The sequence below is a fragment of the Odontesthes bonariensis genome, chromosome 17 (genome assembly GCF_027942865.1).
Source record: "Odontesthes bonariensis isolate fOdoBon6 chromosome 17, fOdoBon6.hap1, whole genome shotgun sequence".
In the NCBI taxonomy this organism is placed as follows: Eukaryota; Metazoa; Chordata; class Actinopteri; order Atheriniformes; family Atherinopsidae; genus Odontesthes; species Odontesthes bonariensis.
In genome coordinates, this window is record NC_134522.1 from 23,929,159 (window position 1) to 23,945,359 (window position 16,201).

Sequence of the window (16,201 nt, forward strand, 5' to 3'; positions counted from 1 at the left end):
AAAACGTTATTTGGGGACAGTGCACTTATGTTTAGGTTGACATTTGGGGAACCGTACCACCTTCTGGTGAGTTCAGAGAATGAATGCAAAATATAAGATAAAGTTATATTGGAGGATTTGCCCCCCCCCAAACTTTTAATCTATACGAGCAAAAACTGCAGCAATTTTTTTCTGTCTTCGTTTGATGTGTTCATTCACATCGCTGTTACCCCAGCTGCCTTGTCGGTAAACAACGGCACTCCGACAGTGTGCGGTGGCCAAGTTTCTGCCTGGATGAAGTACACAGTGGTTGAGATATCGATCGAGGAAGCGTAAAAGAATTTGACAGCGAGCACACACAGGTGTCAAGTGTTAAGCATACAGAAGGAAAAGGGGAAAAAACCAAAACAAAACAGAAAGTGCTGCGCTCAAGGCTTTCGGGGAAGGAAGCGCAAATATCAGCTGTCAGTCCGGGAATCGGCGAGTTCCACAGCCAGAGGAGGGAGGAGGAGGGAGACCTGCAGCTGGAGTGAGTCATAAAGCTGGAAACTGAGGCATTTCTCTGCTGGCGGCCCGAGGAGAGCGCTGCTCAAACTTGATCTATTTTTTTTTTACATGAAAACATCGCGTGGGTGAGTAAATCATTTAGTTGAATTAGTTGTTAAGTATTTGCTGTTCGTGTCCACACAAATACCTTTAAGCTGCCGCAAAGAGAAATGTTCACACTTTGTGTTGAGCTGACGTATTTGTGATCCCCAAAAAAGGTTGAAAATGGAAGAGAAACGTTGTGCTTTTCCTTTTCTTGTTTTGGCATGCTGTAATGTTGCTATAATAGGCTACACGGAGGGACTTTGACTTTTGATTCCAATTCAAATTAAATGTATATTTATGTTTTTATTTTCTGATTTAAAATGATGTAAAAGAAAAGGGAAATAATCAAACTTCTGGCGTGCTGACCCAAATTTGACAAATACTAAGAAAATTTAGATTTTTAATAAAACAACTGTGTCGTGTAGGCTCTGTTAAAAATAAACTTCCAAATGAATAGTTAACATTGTTTGACACGGTGCCAAACTGGAGAAGAAAAGATTACATAACACATTGTGGTGTAGGTTTAGATTTTAGGAGCTTTTAAACATAAGGGCGCACTGTTTAAAAGAAAAGAGAAGAAAAAGTGTAAGATTGGCAACTATCAAGTATACAGTAAATGTTTCGTGGCACATTTTGGAATTCGGTGGAGCTAGAGCTTTCTAGAGCCCTGTAGCCCCAAAATTTTGACAAATGTCGAGCAACTCAACAGAGCTGAGCTTGTGACACATTTTCAGAGAGCAGCACACTAAATTTACAGGAGCCGTTGGCAATATAAAAGCCTTGGGAATGATAAATAATATGATTTTGAAATATCAAATTTGAGAATTGCTTTATCAGAGTCTGGGACTTTGAGTGTTATCAACTTCTGGTTACGTACCAAGAAAGGCTTGCTCCAGCGCTGGTTGTATCAGTATTTGCAACATGGTATCCCAGTTTTACATTTCATATATGCAGTGAATTGTCTTTCCAGAGCTCTGTGGCCTACAAAGGCATCGACAGCTGTTCAACAAAACTGATTGTTTGACATTTAATTTGAGAAGAACACCCAACAACCCATGTGTGGAGTGTGCTGGCATTCTAAGAGATGTACAAGTAATGAAAAACAATTCTTGGGTTGGAGTACCACTTGTGTGTAATTTTGGTGGATTAAATTTGGTGTTTTGTATATAAGCGTTTAAGTTAGTTTTGTGCACTATATTCAGAATCTGAATATTTTCAGTTGCAGCCATGGAATGCCTCAAAAACTGCTGCAAGAACTTCATGAAGAAGAAAGAGAATGAGCAGGAGACCCAAGGTAAAGTGATGTCCTGCAGAATGGCGTGTCTGACCGCTTCAATAGATTGTTTTGGCATCTGACAGAGGGATTTCTTCTGCTTTAAAGTGATCACACTGAAGATGCCTTCTAAGGATGAAGCCGCCTTACGAGATAAGCCAGGTGAAGGGAGGATGGGGGGCAAAGAAGATTACTTCCTCTCCAAGCTACCCCCGGACGGTAGAGAGGTGCCGTTTGTCCTGCCAACCTTCAAGCCTTCCTACATCCAACCCAGAGGCTCCAACTTCTCGAATTTACAGCCCGGGCCACAGAGTATGTATCCATGCCAGTTGGTAAATTAAAGGTCTTCAGTAATTAATTTGATTTAGATCATTTAAAGCTAAATAGTCGTGGAATGTGAGGTGAATATGATGCCATGATGATCATTGGGTCATTTTCTGGTTACACTGAACAGAGATATATCTGATTAGTTTAATATTCAGTACTTGGCTGAACTACTGGTTTCTGTTTTACTTCATATCTTCTGAATCCACAAACATATTTATATTTTTGACATTTTTTTAAGTTTAAGAAAACATTAAAGCATTCTCTGATGTTAAATTGCTAAGAAACAAACATGTGCCAACAGTCATGTGTTGCCATTTGACTGGCTGAATTTGAAGTGACCAGAACTGACCACAGGAGGATGGTACTGCACACTCGTCTGGTTCTTGATTCTGTGTGAACACTTGCCCAAAGCCAGAAATCTTATTAAATGGAAAAGCTGATTTTGACTAAATCAAACCAGTTACGAAAGAAATCCCAGCAAACGTAGCTGCTACATGTGGGACCGAGCTAGCTTACATCTGGTCACCTACCAGAATGCAGTAAGATGTTTCCACCTTCAAAAGCAGCTTTTGATCGATTTCAGTTTTATACAATCACATTATCAAGCCAATGTGGCATTTTTCCAGATGATTTATTGGCATAAAGTCCCACTCGGGCATTGTGTTAATCCCCTTAAAACTCACCTGTGTTCCTCAGAATTGTACATCTCAAAGTTTTTGTCTTTAATTTGGGATTTGACTCAGTACCTATTCCTCATTCACTGTATGGGAATCTATGGATACGTTAATTCATAGATGAGCAAACTGGGGGGTAGCAAGCACTCAACTTGTTACACTGATGACAGATTTTGCTCGTTATATGTCTTGTAACAGAAAAAACATCTAATGGGCATGTTGACAAGTTTAAAGACTTGATTTTCAGCATAGAAGACTTAAAGTTTCTGATAACCTCAACTGCCAAATTAGATCATTTCTGCTGTTTGAATGACAATAATTCCACTCTAACTAAACGCAGGAATTACAATCCATAGCAACAACCCCCATGGTCCCCCAGGGTAATGGTAGGATTAAAGTGATCAAACAAACTTAAATTCAAGCCTGCATTGGAGTCTTTCATTGAGAGTTACATCACAAATCTAATTAAAAATCAGCTTAGAAAGGACAAAAATGTCATCGCACAGAAGGAATGTACCAGGATATCCTGTTTCTAGTTATAGGTGAGATGTTTCGGTTGAATGACCGAAGAGAATGATCAAGTGAACATGCACTCATCTAGACCACGGTATGTCTCTGACCACAAATAATGGATTTCACTGATGTGGATAGCAATGTTTTTAACCATCGCACAGTATGCTAACCACTAGCTTTGCCCACCCTGATTAAGAAAGATCTTAAGTCACTATAGTGTCTAAGAAAACTTGAGGTTAAACTCCCCAGCCAAGTATCTGCTGCTTTACTCGCAGAGTTTCAACTCCTCTGGCTGTGAGATTCTCAAATTCATTCTCTACAGTTTTATTTCTCAAGCTTAGTAATTTACTCATTCATATATAACTCTGGATGCATGATAATAATAATAATAAAGAATTAATCTTTAAACTTGTCTGTAGGTTCGGCCAGGAGCACGTATGCAGAGAGGAAGGCAGAACTGCTAGGCACCAGTCAATTTGTCTACTGCCAAGAGTCCAGCTTCCATCAAAGCCGCATGTCAACGTACATCTCCCCTGGCTTGACCCGCCGAGACACACAGAAGAACAGAAAGTCCAGTACTCAAAGCTCAGGTACTACACGCCAAATCCTTGATGGCACCTCTTAGGTTGGGAGACAATATAACTGAAATTGAAAGTTTAAAAAAATTGGTTTTGATATAAAAACATATTTTGGATTGACTCGAAAAAGAAGAATATCTTGTTTTCCAAATTAATTCTTTGCCGGAATTAGAATTATTTGTGGATGACCTTTTGTCTTATAGAAGCTGCATGTGCAATTTAAAGCTAAACGCAGCATGCATATTTGTCAAGAGTTAGATAGTTGGATTCATGGGATTTCATTCTGTGTTTTGTTTGTGTACTTCAACTCATAACAAATTTCTGCGGACTGATGAACTTAATACAACCTTCATGATGTTGTCCTCCAGGTTGTACCCTAAAACCGGAAGGCCAACAGCGACTGAGCAGCTCCATGTGTGATCTGAACAGTCCTCAGAATCACATGCAGGTGAGACTGTTTATCTAATCTGTATTCCCACTGTGTGTTTTTTTTCCCTTTAAACTTGTGCCAGCCAAGACTAAATATAGTTTGACAGTTTCCACTGTCATCTGCAGCACAGTGTAACATTACAAACAAGCCTCACAAGCTGGTATTTTAATTCAAGTTATAAAGTAAGGTGGTCATTCAATCCTGAAGAGTCAAAACAGATTTGTATTGCTAACCCCTGTTTGCAGATTATATACAGATAAAGCTTTGTTTTGACAGATAAACACTGCAAAACAACAGTAGAGACTCTCAAAGAGTCTAATTGACATGAGTGCACACAGTTAATGTGAGCTGTCAAACTGATTGTTTTAGCACACGGTTAATGATGTGATGCTAAATGCTCATGTTAGAGTGCCCTCCATCGTAAGATCTGACAAGTCCAACCCTGAAAGGTGATCGATTCCTTGGTTTCAGGTATGAAACTGTGGTCATTTGAATGTGGGATTTTTGAAACTGTAGTGTCAAGGTGGAAATCCTAAGCCATGTAGACAAATAGTGTGGACCAGTCTGTAATTCCTTTTGAAATGGCTGGCAAAAATCAATTAGGTGCTAATTTCCTTCAGCATTTATTCTTCTACTTTAGCAGCTATTCCTGAATTTATTCATACTTTTCCACATTTGTTTCAGCTCCACACTTTCTGATTGATCAAACCTGTTGATAGTCTTGGGTAATATTTAGTTATAATATTAGTAATATAAAACAGAAAACAAAAGACCAGTTTGCGCATAACTCTTTTTCAAATAAAGGATGTTGTGTATGCCAGCAACAGCTGCTTATTACTTTTCATGAATGAGACTCTGTTACCAGCAGCCAGTCCAAAGTCTCTCCCAAAACCTCGGTAAACATTACAATTGGTTATTCAGAGCCCACACACTGTGATAAGCGTTACAGGAGTTTTTGTATGCAGTGAACAAACATATGTTTCACATTCTCGTCTCTTGATGTCCCAGAGCAACGAGCAGTGTAGGTTGCAGTTAAATTGTCTTCAATGTTTCGAGACCAGGGGATGTTTCAGGGGTTTTTGTTATGAGATGTTGCTGCATTTCTGCTTTAGACTTAAATATCTTCAGAACTGTAAGATTTGTTTCGTGAAATTTTGTGCAGACGTCCGCAGGATGAATTCTCCTGAGGGTGTTTTTCCCCTTTGTTGACCTATAATCTAATGCACACAGTATGGTTACGAGAAGATAAATTAATAATTCGGTGCTATTATCAGGACAAATTCTGAATTTATCTGTGACAGTCCAATGTAATGATGACTGTGGACTAATTTATTCCAAATGATCATGCTGTTTTGATTGTGTTTGGTGTCACATGCAGCGCTATGACTCCACGTCCAGCACCTTCAGCAGTGCGTCCTCCACGATGGACTCCATGGACAGCAGTATGGGTAACAGACCAAACCCTATTTTAAGTCTAATGTCATGAGATATGCCATGTAGTGCAATAGCTTTCCTCTGTACAGTCTTATTGTATCAAATCTGCCCCATATTAGATTAACATTGACATTAGCCAGGCTGGGCAAGGCAGTTTGGAAGTGTGTTTGATTAGGAGAAGGCCTGAACACATTCTGTCACATATGAGTTTTGAGCATGGTTTAGTTTCCAGACTAAGGTACCACATGATAATGTAATCATTATATGCTCAGTTAGATAGGTCTGTTTTAGTTCAGTGATTGTAAATATTTCTTTATTTGATAGAGAAGGACATAAATAGTAGTAATATAGATAAAAACATTTTTTTTTTTTTTTATGAGTTCAACCTAAAGAAAAAACATTAAATAACATTCACAAGTTCTTTATCTGATATACAAGTTGGTTACATAAACATAGAAAGAAAGAAAATTGAATTCCAGATAAGTGACTAAATTTGGCACAAATGCCTCTCAAACTTCCCTCTACATGCTCACACTCATCAGCATTATGTTTCTGTAAAAGCTGATATTTTAACGCTACCTTCTGCTGTGAATTCAATCCTAGAATCCATCGCCTTGTTTGGGGACGAGCATGAGCTGGGGAAGGTGTGTGTCCGGCTGAACTATAATGAGGCTCTGGAGCAGGTGTGGATCACCCTGGTTCAGGTAAGGTTACATACAGTGTGGAGGTGGGGGCCACTGGGACAAAAAGATCCATTGTGCTCTCCTAAGGGCATTCCTCAATGGACCCCCTGTGTGTCCAGAATAGAGGTCTCTGTTAGCTCTTCTCAACGCTCTATTAACTTTGTCTCAGACACTCGGAAGGAAAAGGTTGTTTTTAAGGGTATCTGAGGAAGTATATTTAACTCTTTTATTCATTTTTTTCTCTTATGACCAGTGTTTAGACCTCAATCTTCATCCAGATGGAGAAGAACAGCAAAAGATTGGTTTCAAAGCGATCATCACCATCCCCAAACCCATACAATTCAAGAGTTCAGTCAAAGAATACTCTCAGGTATTGACTCTGTAACTTGATAAACACTTGAGACTAAAATTAAATTCCACATATTACATAAAGGTGGAGATCAAATTTTGTGTTGTTTATCTTTTGAATGATGTTTTAGCATAAGCTTTATCAATAAAAGGAAAGTTATCTAAGATGAAGTGTACACAGATTCTATGAAGTTAACATTTTTCATAAGGGAAGAACTTATAAATGTTGTTTCATCGGATGCACTTACATTTCCCGAACGAGACAAAACTATTCTACCTTATCTGTACTAAATGTTTCCTCTGCTTTTAGGATGTGTCCTTCATGGAGACCTTTGTGTTTGCGCTGCGTCTCCAGCAGTTGCGCCGCAGCGCCTTGCATCTACGGCTGCAGACACACAACCCCAAGAAACGTACGGTGGCAGAGTGTGTCCTCTACCTGCGACAGCTCGGTCCCGAGGAATCGGAGCACTGGCTCGAACTCAACTCTCCGTCCAAATCTTCTGTAAGAGTTTCTTTGATATCAAGTATGTTTTTGATGTCCAGTTTTGCTTCCATTGCATTGCCTGTTGTTTGGTGTTTTGAATGATGGCCTGCTCAGAGATGGGGTTATCATCAGTTTGGTTTACCAGCTGAAAAACAACCCATATCTTGATTAATCTCTGTCTGAAATACTTTCATGCAATCATCTTCAAAGACATCTACGTGGAGAGTATGTTGCTATTTCAGAAACAAGTTCTCCAATCAAATTGACCAAATGGGTGGTTTGTTCATGTCTTTAAAGCTGCGGTCGGCAACTTTTTTTTAGTCATATTAGCTTGAACTGTCATGGGATTCTGGAAGTAGAATATTAAATAGGCTGTTTAGGAAAAATAACGAAATCTGTAGCTCCCTCTGAAGCCTGTAATCATGCTTGCAAAAACCGAGCACTCCCGGCTAATTTTAACCAATCAAGTTAGGGTGGAGGAATCCTACCTGTCAATCACAGCTTGTGCACACGCTGCTGAGTCTGCCCCAGCTTGTGTGCGCTCACACTGGTGTGAACTCACGTGCACAACCTCGTCCACAGAGGGGGAGGGGTTTGGGGGGCGATATGGAGCTTGTTAGAGGTTGGGGGAGGGACCTGAAAGTTGTATCAGTTCGAATTTTCCGACTTTAGACTCGGAATTTTGAAAACCTGCCGACTGCAGCTTTAAACATGACTCATTGGGCAATTTTGGTGAAAGAAATCTACAATCTTTCAAGAGACTAGGCAGTTTGGGCTCGTCTTACAGACCAGCATGCTCAAAATCTTGATCAAAAACAATGGGCCTCATGCAAAAACATTTTCGTATTTTTATTCTAAATTTCTCTTACTTTTTTCGTACAGTCTCAAACAAACACTCCACGTCAGATTCAACAAACGCTCTTAACTGCGGAAAAAGTGTGTAAATCACCTGCGTAAATGATGAATGCCACCCGTGCGTATTTAAGTCCACGTGCATGAGGATAGTAGATTTGCATACTCCACGCCCAAAATAATACCATAAAAGGCAACACTTCCTCCCTCCTGTGCCAGGACGTGTTGAGTCATGAAAATGGCATCAAGGCACAAAAAGAACAACTTTAAGGGCTCTGAGACTGAAGTTCTGCTTTCAGAGATCCAAAAAGTAAAATCTGTCATTTTTAGCAGTGTCAGCAGTGGATTTACGGGATCTGCTAAAGCGAAGAAATGGGAAGCAATTACGAGTGCTGTTAATAAGGTGTGTCACCTGTAGTTCATAATGTCACCGATATAATAAAAGAAATGCTTTGATGTGAAAATGACTTAAAAAAAAAAAAAACGTCTCGTCATGGCCAGGCGCTCAACAAAACTGCAACTAAAGCCGTGCAATCAGTTGTTGCCTCATCATGATGGCTCTTTGATGGGGCGGTCCATGAGGGGGGTCTTCTGGCACCACACCTTCTGGTCTGCCTCGGCTGGTTCAGGTGGAGACCCTCGTTCATGACAATATTGTGCAAATCTGGCATGCCTTCTCTGGGCTATAGAGCAGTTTGCCCTCCTCTGTATCGAGACACACCCACCTGGCCTTCAGCTCACCAATGGTGTGCTCCACAACGCCACGGGTGCTTTGATGCGTATATGTGTTTAATCTAGTGCTCCGATTATGATTGGCAGTCCAGCCACGGCATGAAAGTCCCTCTTAATTTGTACTTGTTGGACTGCGGTGTATGGGAATTTGATGTATCATGGTTGATAAACTGGTGAGAGCTTTGATGACCAAGGGGAGCGCACGACTCACAGAGGACTGGGACACACCCGAGCTGTCTCCAATCTCCCTCTGAAAGGTTCCAGTGGCCAAAAATCCAAGTGTGGTGAGGCTGGTTACGCATCCCATTGACCTTGTTATATACAGTCAAATTAAAGTTCAATTAGTGCATAATTTAAGTCAAACAGAATAATGTCAGCATCATTATGGGGTATAATGTATGTTTATTTATGTTTGCTTCAAAGTAATTAAATATACAATCCATTAGTGAAGCAAACTTGATTTGAATAACAGCGGACTATTTTACGAAACTCCTACGACAGCTCTGGATCACTCGTAAATTCTGTTCGTACCTGAAAGAAAACGTAAAATACGAAAAGATTGGTGAATGCGCAAATTCTCTTAAATCACTCGTACGCACGATTTAAGAACAAATCTGTGCGTAGGAACAGTTGTTGCATGAGGCCCAATGTTTAGTCCTATTACAGTGCAAGAGTCTGTAAATACCTAAGCTACGCTAGCTGCTGTGGCTATACTTTGTCACACTGTGCTCGTGTTGTCCCTCACCATTAGAGTTCACATTTTTAGAGTTTGGTAAAGATTATGTAAAACTGTCACTTTTAATTTCCCTTTAAATCCAATTGTAAAGGACAAATAACTGATGCAAACCTGTTCATGTCTGAGTCAACAAGCTTAACTGATTGCTGCTCTCTTTGGTGTCCCCAACTGCACAAGCACGGAAATATTATGTAGTCGCTCATAATATTTTCATGCTTGTGCAGTTGACTGATTGTGTCTGCTCTGGCCCAAAAGGAATAACTATGTATGCAAATATCCTGTTTTTTTATTTCTTATTGTTGACCATTTCCTCTGATGACTGCAGTCTTTTACCACTTACCTCTTTGCTTGAACACAGCAAATATGGACGGCACTGGCTGTTTCTCATAAAACTGTTCTCAGGCTGCATTGTATCCCTCTGGCATGTACCGTACTCTTGGCCCTAAATAGGATAAAGTTGGTCAGGCAGAGTTTGTTGCATAATCACAGACAAAAAAGAACATGGGTTAATTTATTAAGGAAAATTGGGAGACAGTCTTTATTGGAGAAAGGAAACCAGAGTGCAGAATCTGTAGATCAGAGAGATGGAAAGTAGGTCAAACCTCAAACCATTTCACCAGCAGAGAGTGGTTTTGCTGATAAATGGATGACTGTCTGGCTAGTGACTGTAAAATCTAAACTGTTTCTGTACTTAAGAGATCAGAATCATCATTATCAGGTTCTCAAGGGGACAATTTGATTCAGCCAGTGAGTACCCATCTGCTGGACACAAAAGACCAAAATTGTTCAAATCACTGCCATCAGTAGAAGCTTTTAGAGGCTGAGACAGCTTAATCTGTAGAAGTCTTGAACAGAAAATAAATCAACTGCATTTTGAAAAGAAACAGGATGGCCAGGGGGAGAAAATGAGTCCTCAGCAGTGCTAGCAGAACTGTAAGGGGAAATTATCAGGAGTGCCAGTGATAATGCCAGCATGCCCATCTTACTTTTCCATGTTGTGAATTTAGTATTAAACATCTTTTATGATTTACAGAGTCTGAAAAGAGTTATATCAGCTGAGATTAAAAAGCATCCTTGTTGGACAAAAATAAATTATTTTATGAAAGCAACTGTCATAGTAATGGGTGGCATTTTGCACTTCCCATGCAGTGGCTTCCAAAAGTTCCAAAAAATAAATCTTCAATGCAATATTGCCAAAAACTGGGGCGGTCTGTGGCGTAGTGGGTACAGCAGGCGCCTCATGTACAAGAGGCTATAGTGCTCACTGCAGCTGGCCCCGATTCGAATCCCACATCCAACAGCCCTTTGCTGCATGTTGTTCCCCCTCTCTCTGCCCCCTGCTTCCTGTCTCTCTACACTGTCCTATCTAATAAAGGCATAAAAAGCCCCCCCCAATTTTTTTTTAAAAAAAGATTGCCAAAAACTTTGGCCTTTCAACATCTACGAAGCATTGTATCCCAGTGCATAAAGGCAAAGACCAGAAACTAACATTGTATGTGCATGACCATTGAGCCCTTGGGTGGCACTGTACGTGAAACCACCATGCCACCATGCCACACGCCATACTGCCACATGGGCTCAGAAGTAGCTTGGAAAATCATTTCTACATCAACACAGTGCTCTACCGCATCCAGAAATGTAACCTGAAACTGTATTATGCAAGAAGAAAGCCATAAATCAACTGTGCGCAGAACAGAGCAGAGTTCTCGGAACACAAGCTCATCTCATGTGGACAGAAAGACACCAGAGACGTGTTCTGTGGTCAGATGAGTGCACGTATCAGTTTAAAAAAACTTGAGGACTGGCTCGATGTGTCAAAGATGAGACAAACCAGCCAGGCTGTTATCAATAAAAGAAGCAAAATCCAGCTTTTGTTATGGTATGGTGGAGGTGTTTATAGGAATTTTGGAGAAACATCAGGGTGACCAGATCTTTACCTGGAAGTTCTGTGGTAATTTCAGCCATAAAAAATGCCCGACGTCATTCTGCACAACTTTCAACAATTTAGTGGTTAATGTAGACATTAAAAAAAATATATATAAATCCCTTCCATGCACTTGTCTGTTAAATAAATGTCCAATGATCTCTCCAAACTAATTAACAAACATCAGATTTAAGTTTTTTATGACATACAAGGGAAAAAAAAGTTTACATATTTTGTTGAAATATTTTTTATACCAACTCCATCATAAAAAAAATCAAACATTCTTGCTATATTTACAACCTGAAATACACCACGTCAAACAATTAAGAAACACTTGATTATCCTCTTACAGGTTTGCCACTCTGAGCTGCATCTCGGCACCTGCTTTCAGGCAGTAAACGGACGCATCCAGCTCCAGGTCCTTGCCGCCCAAAACCTCCCACCATCCTCCTCACCACTCTCCCAAGGTAAGTGAGTCGGTATCATCAAGGTTTAATCACCAAAGTTAGTCCCATGTTAGCAAGAACTATTACTATAACCTATTTACTTCTCTTCCACCTGTCCTCTGAAGTGTTTTTCGTCAAAGTGGAGTTGCACCAGTTGGGGAAGGTGCTTACAAAGAAGAAGACTCGTGCGCTGAAGGCGTCAGGCGGTCAGTGTAAGTGGGCAGAGACATTCAACTTCCTCTTGGCCTCCTTGGAGCATGCCTGCTCGCTGTCAGTGAAACTCTGCAGTCGTAGTTCTGTCAGACGGAAGCAGTGTCTCGGACAGGTGAGTCCATACGAGTCTTTTACGAAGACTCTTCTTTTACTCATGATGCCCTTTGGCTATTTCTGTCTTATGTCATTTTTATATTGTCCGATTGTGGGCATTAATTACTGCTGATATGGGGACTTTTCAATTCCAGCCAAATAGATAAATTGCATTGTAAAAAGTTAAATCGGCATAATTCGCTTCACCTGGTCGTGGCTGATCGATGTGAATCGACAAAGGCAAAAACAGCGACCCCTGATTTGTGATGAACTGAGTAACGCCCTGCTTCTCTCTGTTTGTGCCAGGTTCACCTGGGGATCGACAGCCCTCTCCCAAAGGCTGTGGAGCAGTGGAAGGACACCATGTCTCACCCGGAGAAAGTTGTGAAAACATGGCACAGGCTGAGCCCATCCTAAACCTCCTCTTCTGTCTCTGTCTTTAAACACTGCAGAGCTGTGCCTGCTTACTTTTCCAGTCAGCTTGCTACAATCATGTACACTGACTGAGTCGACGTTTACGGATTGGACTGTAAACTGCCAAACGTGCTCTGACTGTCCTGGGAGACAGTTCAGGTGTTCAGTGATCGCTTGTAAATAGGGATTTTGAACAAAGTGTAGAAGGACTTGAAAGAAAGAAACGGTAGAGCATTTGCTAAACTAACGACAATTTAACCACATTGCATTTAGTTTTATATAATGTACTCTGTAAGTCACAGGTCTTGTGTGTATCAGTGCGTTTCAGTGAAAACTTGCTATTTCAAATGGATATACAGTCACGTGTAGAAGAAAATACTCCTTCTTTCAGTTTTAAGGTTTAACATATTTGTACATGATAAAAACTTATCTGATCCTAAGCCAAATGCTGCTAATCAAATACACTCATCAACAAGAGTGACCATCTTTATAAAAGCTGGAGTTTTGTTGATTGAAGTTTGTTGCTGCCCATCAATCTGTGAAGGATTTTGAGGCCATTTCCAAACAATTCGGTGTCCATCATTCTACAGAGAGAAAGATTATTCAAGTGGATAACATTCAAGACAGTTGTCCATTGTCCACTGATGATTTGGACTTGTTTTGAAGCCACAAGACCAGGGCACCTTGTAGTCATTGAATCCACCTTGAGCTTCTCTGTATACCAAAGTATTCTTGAGTCAAATGGAAGGCCATCTGTCTGACAGATAAAACTAAAGATGGTCGAATCGTGTGATGCACACAGTCTTTCACACACTTGTTCTGTATCTTAGTCTTTGTAAATAGAATAACAATACAGTGTAATATACCACATGCTGTTGTTCATCTGACGGTGTATTTACCTAATTTTCAAACCTTGGTGAAGACCACATCCTGTCCTGATAGGTAACAATTTTGGAGGTGAAAGAAGGGATTTTTAAGTTTACAAGCAGGGAAAGGGACCACAAGGGCAAACTTATTGTATTAGAAACTCTGTGTTAATAGTCTGTAAGTGATATCCACCTTAAAGGATATGGATAGTGATATTCTTCATTTTTCTTATTGTCAACAAATGACCACCCTAACAGAGTTGGGCACTGCAAAGTGTAGCAACCATTTGTTCTATTCGTAGGTATTCACAGCAGCAGATCTCTAGCTCTAAAGACTACACTTCCAATTTTCTTTAGAATTTAGAACAATGTCATACTCAGTCTAACAGTGTTCCTCACGAATGTATGTTAATATGCTTTTGACAACCATGAATGTAGGTACGAGTAAGCGATACCTGGTTAAGGTTACACAGACACTGCATGTTAGGATCAGCTCACTGTCGCTTTTTGTCTTTTAGGGTGAAAAAACTACTTGACTTCAAGCTTTTATCTAACACTATGGGATGTCATTGTTAATGGACTAACACAGCAGCACATTTCTCAAAGCTTAGCTGCGCATTTTTTGGTAAAAAGCACTTTATTTCTTTCCTTGCAAATAATATATTGATTTTAAAAATGTACTGTAAATAAAAGTAGGTGTCATTTGTAAAAGTGAAATGTGTTTTTTGAAGACTGTGCATATAAGAAAATACACATAAATAAAACTAAGGATCTGTTGAATTGGAAGAATTTAAATGAAAAAATAAACAGTACTTGGCCATAGTACTAAGGGTTGTGCCATCAGAGGAAATTAAGTTTTACAGCTTGCAGACTACACATACATTCTGCGGTGGTTGTGAAACAGGTTAACCACCATAAACTGTTGTGTCAACCTGTCATTTTTTTTTTTTGTGGAACAAGCTTATGATTAAGAAGGCTGCAGAATCTGCCACAGTGTTTCTCTTCCTGCCTCTGCAACACCCTGTTTTTCCCATTTCACCATTTATTACAAGGCAATTTAATGTCAATTCTGTACTTAGCCAATCTCATCCTCTGTGGATGAAGACTGACTGCACAGAAGGACATTTGCTGCTTGTAGAAAAATAATAACCCAAAAAAGAGAAAAATCCAGACAGAAACGATATATATTCTGAAGACCACAAAAAATGAGTTCAAGGCTTTGAAAATCATCTTTGCTTTGCAGATAACAGGACAACTCTAACGTGAACTATTACCATTTGGAGTAAAAAAAAGACTCCTGTTTGTCATCCGAAATGAGAATCCTGCCCCCATTTCAGTCTAATAAAGCATTAGATTGACCGACGTTTGCTGTGTAACCAACTGTGGACATGAACACGCAAACACACACCCAGCGAACAATAAGTCTGTGGACCAAGAAAACAGAGTGCGCCGAGTGTTTGCATTTTAAGTGTGTGTGACCAGGACAACCGGGTGTCCCACGTGGGCTGACCTGCGTCAGAGCCCTACATATGCTTGCGTGCCAAAACACCATCATCTTTATTTGTCAGAATTAATGTTTGATTTATGGTTAATGTTACACAGAAGAAATACCAGACACTCCTTAACATGTGACTTGGCTTTACACACTGCTTTTATCTCAAATAATCATGTTTGACTTTGACTTAACCTGTTCAGCCCCAGGAGTCTTTCTGGGGTTCCTGGTCGAAAATGATATGCCCAAAATGTGTATTTCTCTGCAATTACGAACTCTGTGTAAACCATCTTGGTATAAAAAAAGAAGCTAACACGTGTGAGACTTCATCAGGGCCCGATCAAACCAGATGGGGAAGGGTGGTTGAAGAGGATAACAAAGTGTCTGAGCCTAACGAAGCAGGACATATTTATTTTCTCTCTTGGGTTATTGTTGTCCTTGTGTGCTTAACAGATTCTTTGGGCTGCTTCCTGCTGGAGTCCACTGCTCATTTCTGTTTTCACATAATTGCAGGCTTGCACATACAGCTTTCCTCACCAGGGAGACGCAATGAAGAATTTACTGGAGGCTTGAGGCAGATAGGAGAGCTCCTCTAAAAACCTCCCTGCTGCTCCTCGTAGGGACAGGCTTTACGTGACAAATGGCCCTCTAAGCTTATGAAACGCAAAAAAAATTGTTGGTGAAAAATCAAAAATGTCTCTCTTATTTTGTGAAATCCCTGCAATAGACTTGCCAGATTATGTGATTTGATCAAATACTATAAACATCAGGAAAAGGATTATTATACGTCCTTATGCATGTACTGCCTGAGATGCAAAACATAATGCAGGAGATATATCACAAAACACAACATTATTTCAGAAAACACGACAGAAATAGAAAATCAAATGTTTCACGAAGGCCATGTCCACATTCTCAGGCTGAAGAGATATCCAGCTGTCAATTCCTATGTTGGAATCTGATTTGGGTCACTTTATGTGGTCCAGGGTGGACATACGTATCATTGTATTTCTGTGCTTTGCAATTTTGTCACAAACCCATGAAACCTGTGCTATCATGCTTACGCTTCCACTGCAAGGCCAGTGGTATGGCTTCCATTTTCCAATGTGTTTCTCATTC

At 40.2% G+C, this 16,201-nt stretch overlaps 1 protein-coding gene across 2 annotated transcripts; it reads left to right on the plus strand.

Annotated features, from left to right (window-relative positions):
- Positions 1-102: 102 nt before the first annotated feature.
- tc2n (tandem C2 domains, nuclear) lies at positions 103-14,301 on the plus strand. Of its 2 annotated transcripts, XM_075448237.1 has the most exons (13): positions 103-611; positions 1,541-1,662; positions 1,790-1,864; positions 1,952-2,155; positions 3,777-3,947; positions 4,304-4,383; positions 5,744-5,813; positions 6,403-6,503; positions 6,736-6,852; positions 7,141-7,332; positions 11,911-12,025; positions 12,130-12,329; positions 12,617-14,301. In XM_075448237.1, the coding sequence occupies exons 2-13, from the start codon at positions 1,626-1,628 to the stop codon at positions 12,725-12,727; spliced, it is 1,473 nt and encodes a 490-aa protein (XP_075304352.1). In that variant the 5' UTR covers positions 103-611; positions 1,541-1,625; the 3' UTR covers positions 12,728-14,301. The 2 variants fall into 2 exon arrangements, with proteins under 2 accessions (XP_075304352.1, XP_075304353.1); XM_075448238.1 differs by lacking the exon at positions 1,541-1,662 and having other exon boundaries at positions 104-611.
- The last annotated feature ends 1,900 nt before the right edge of the window (positions 14,302-16,201 follow it).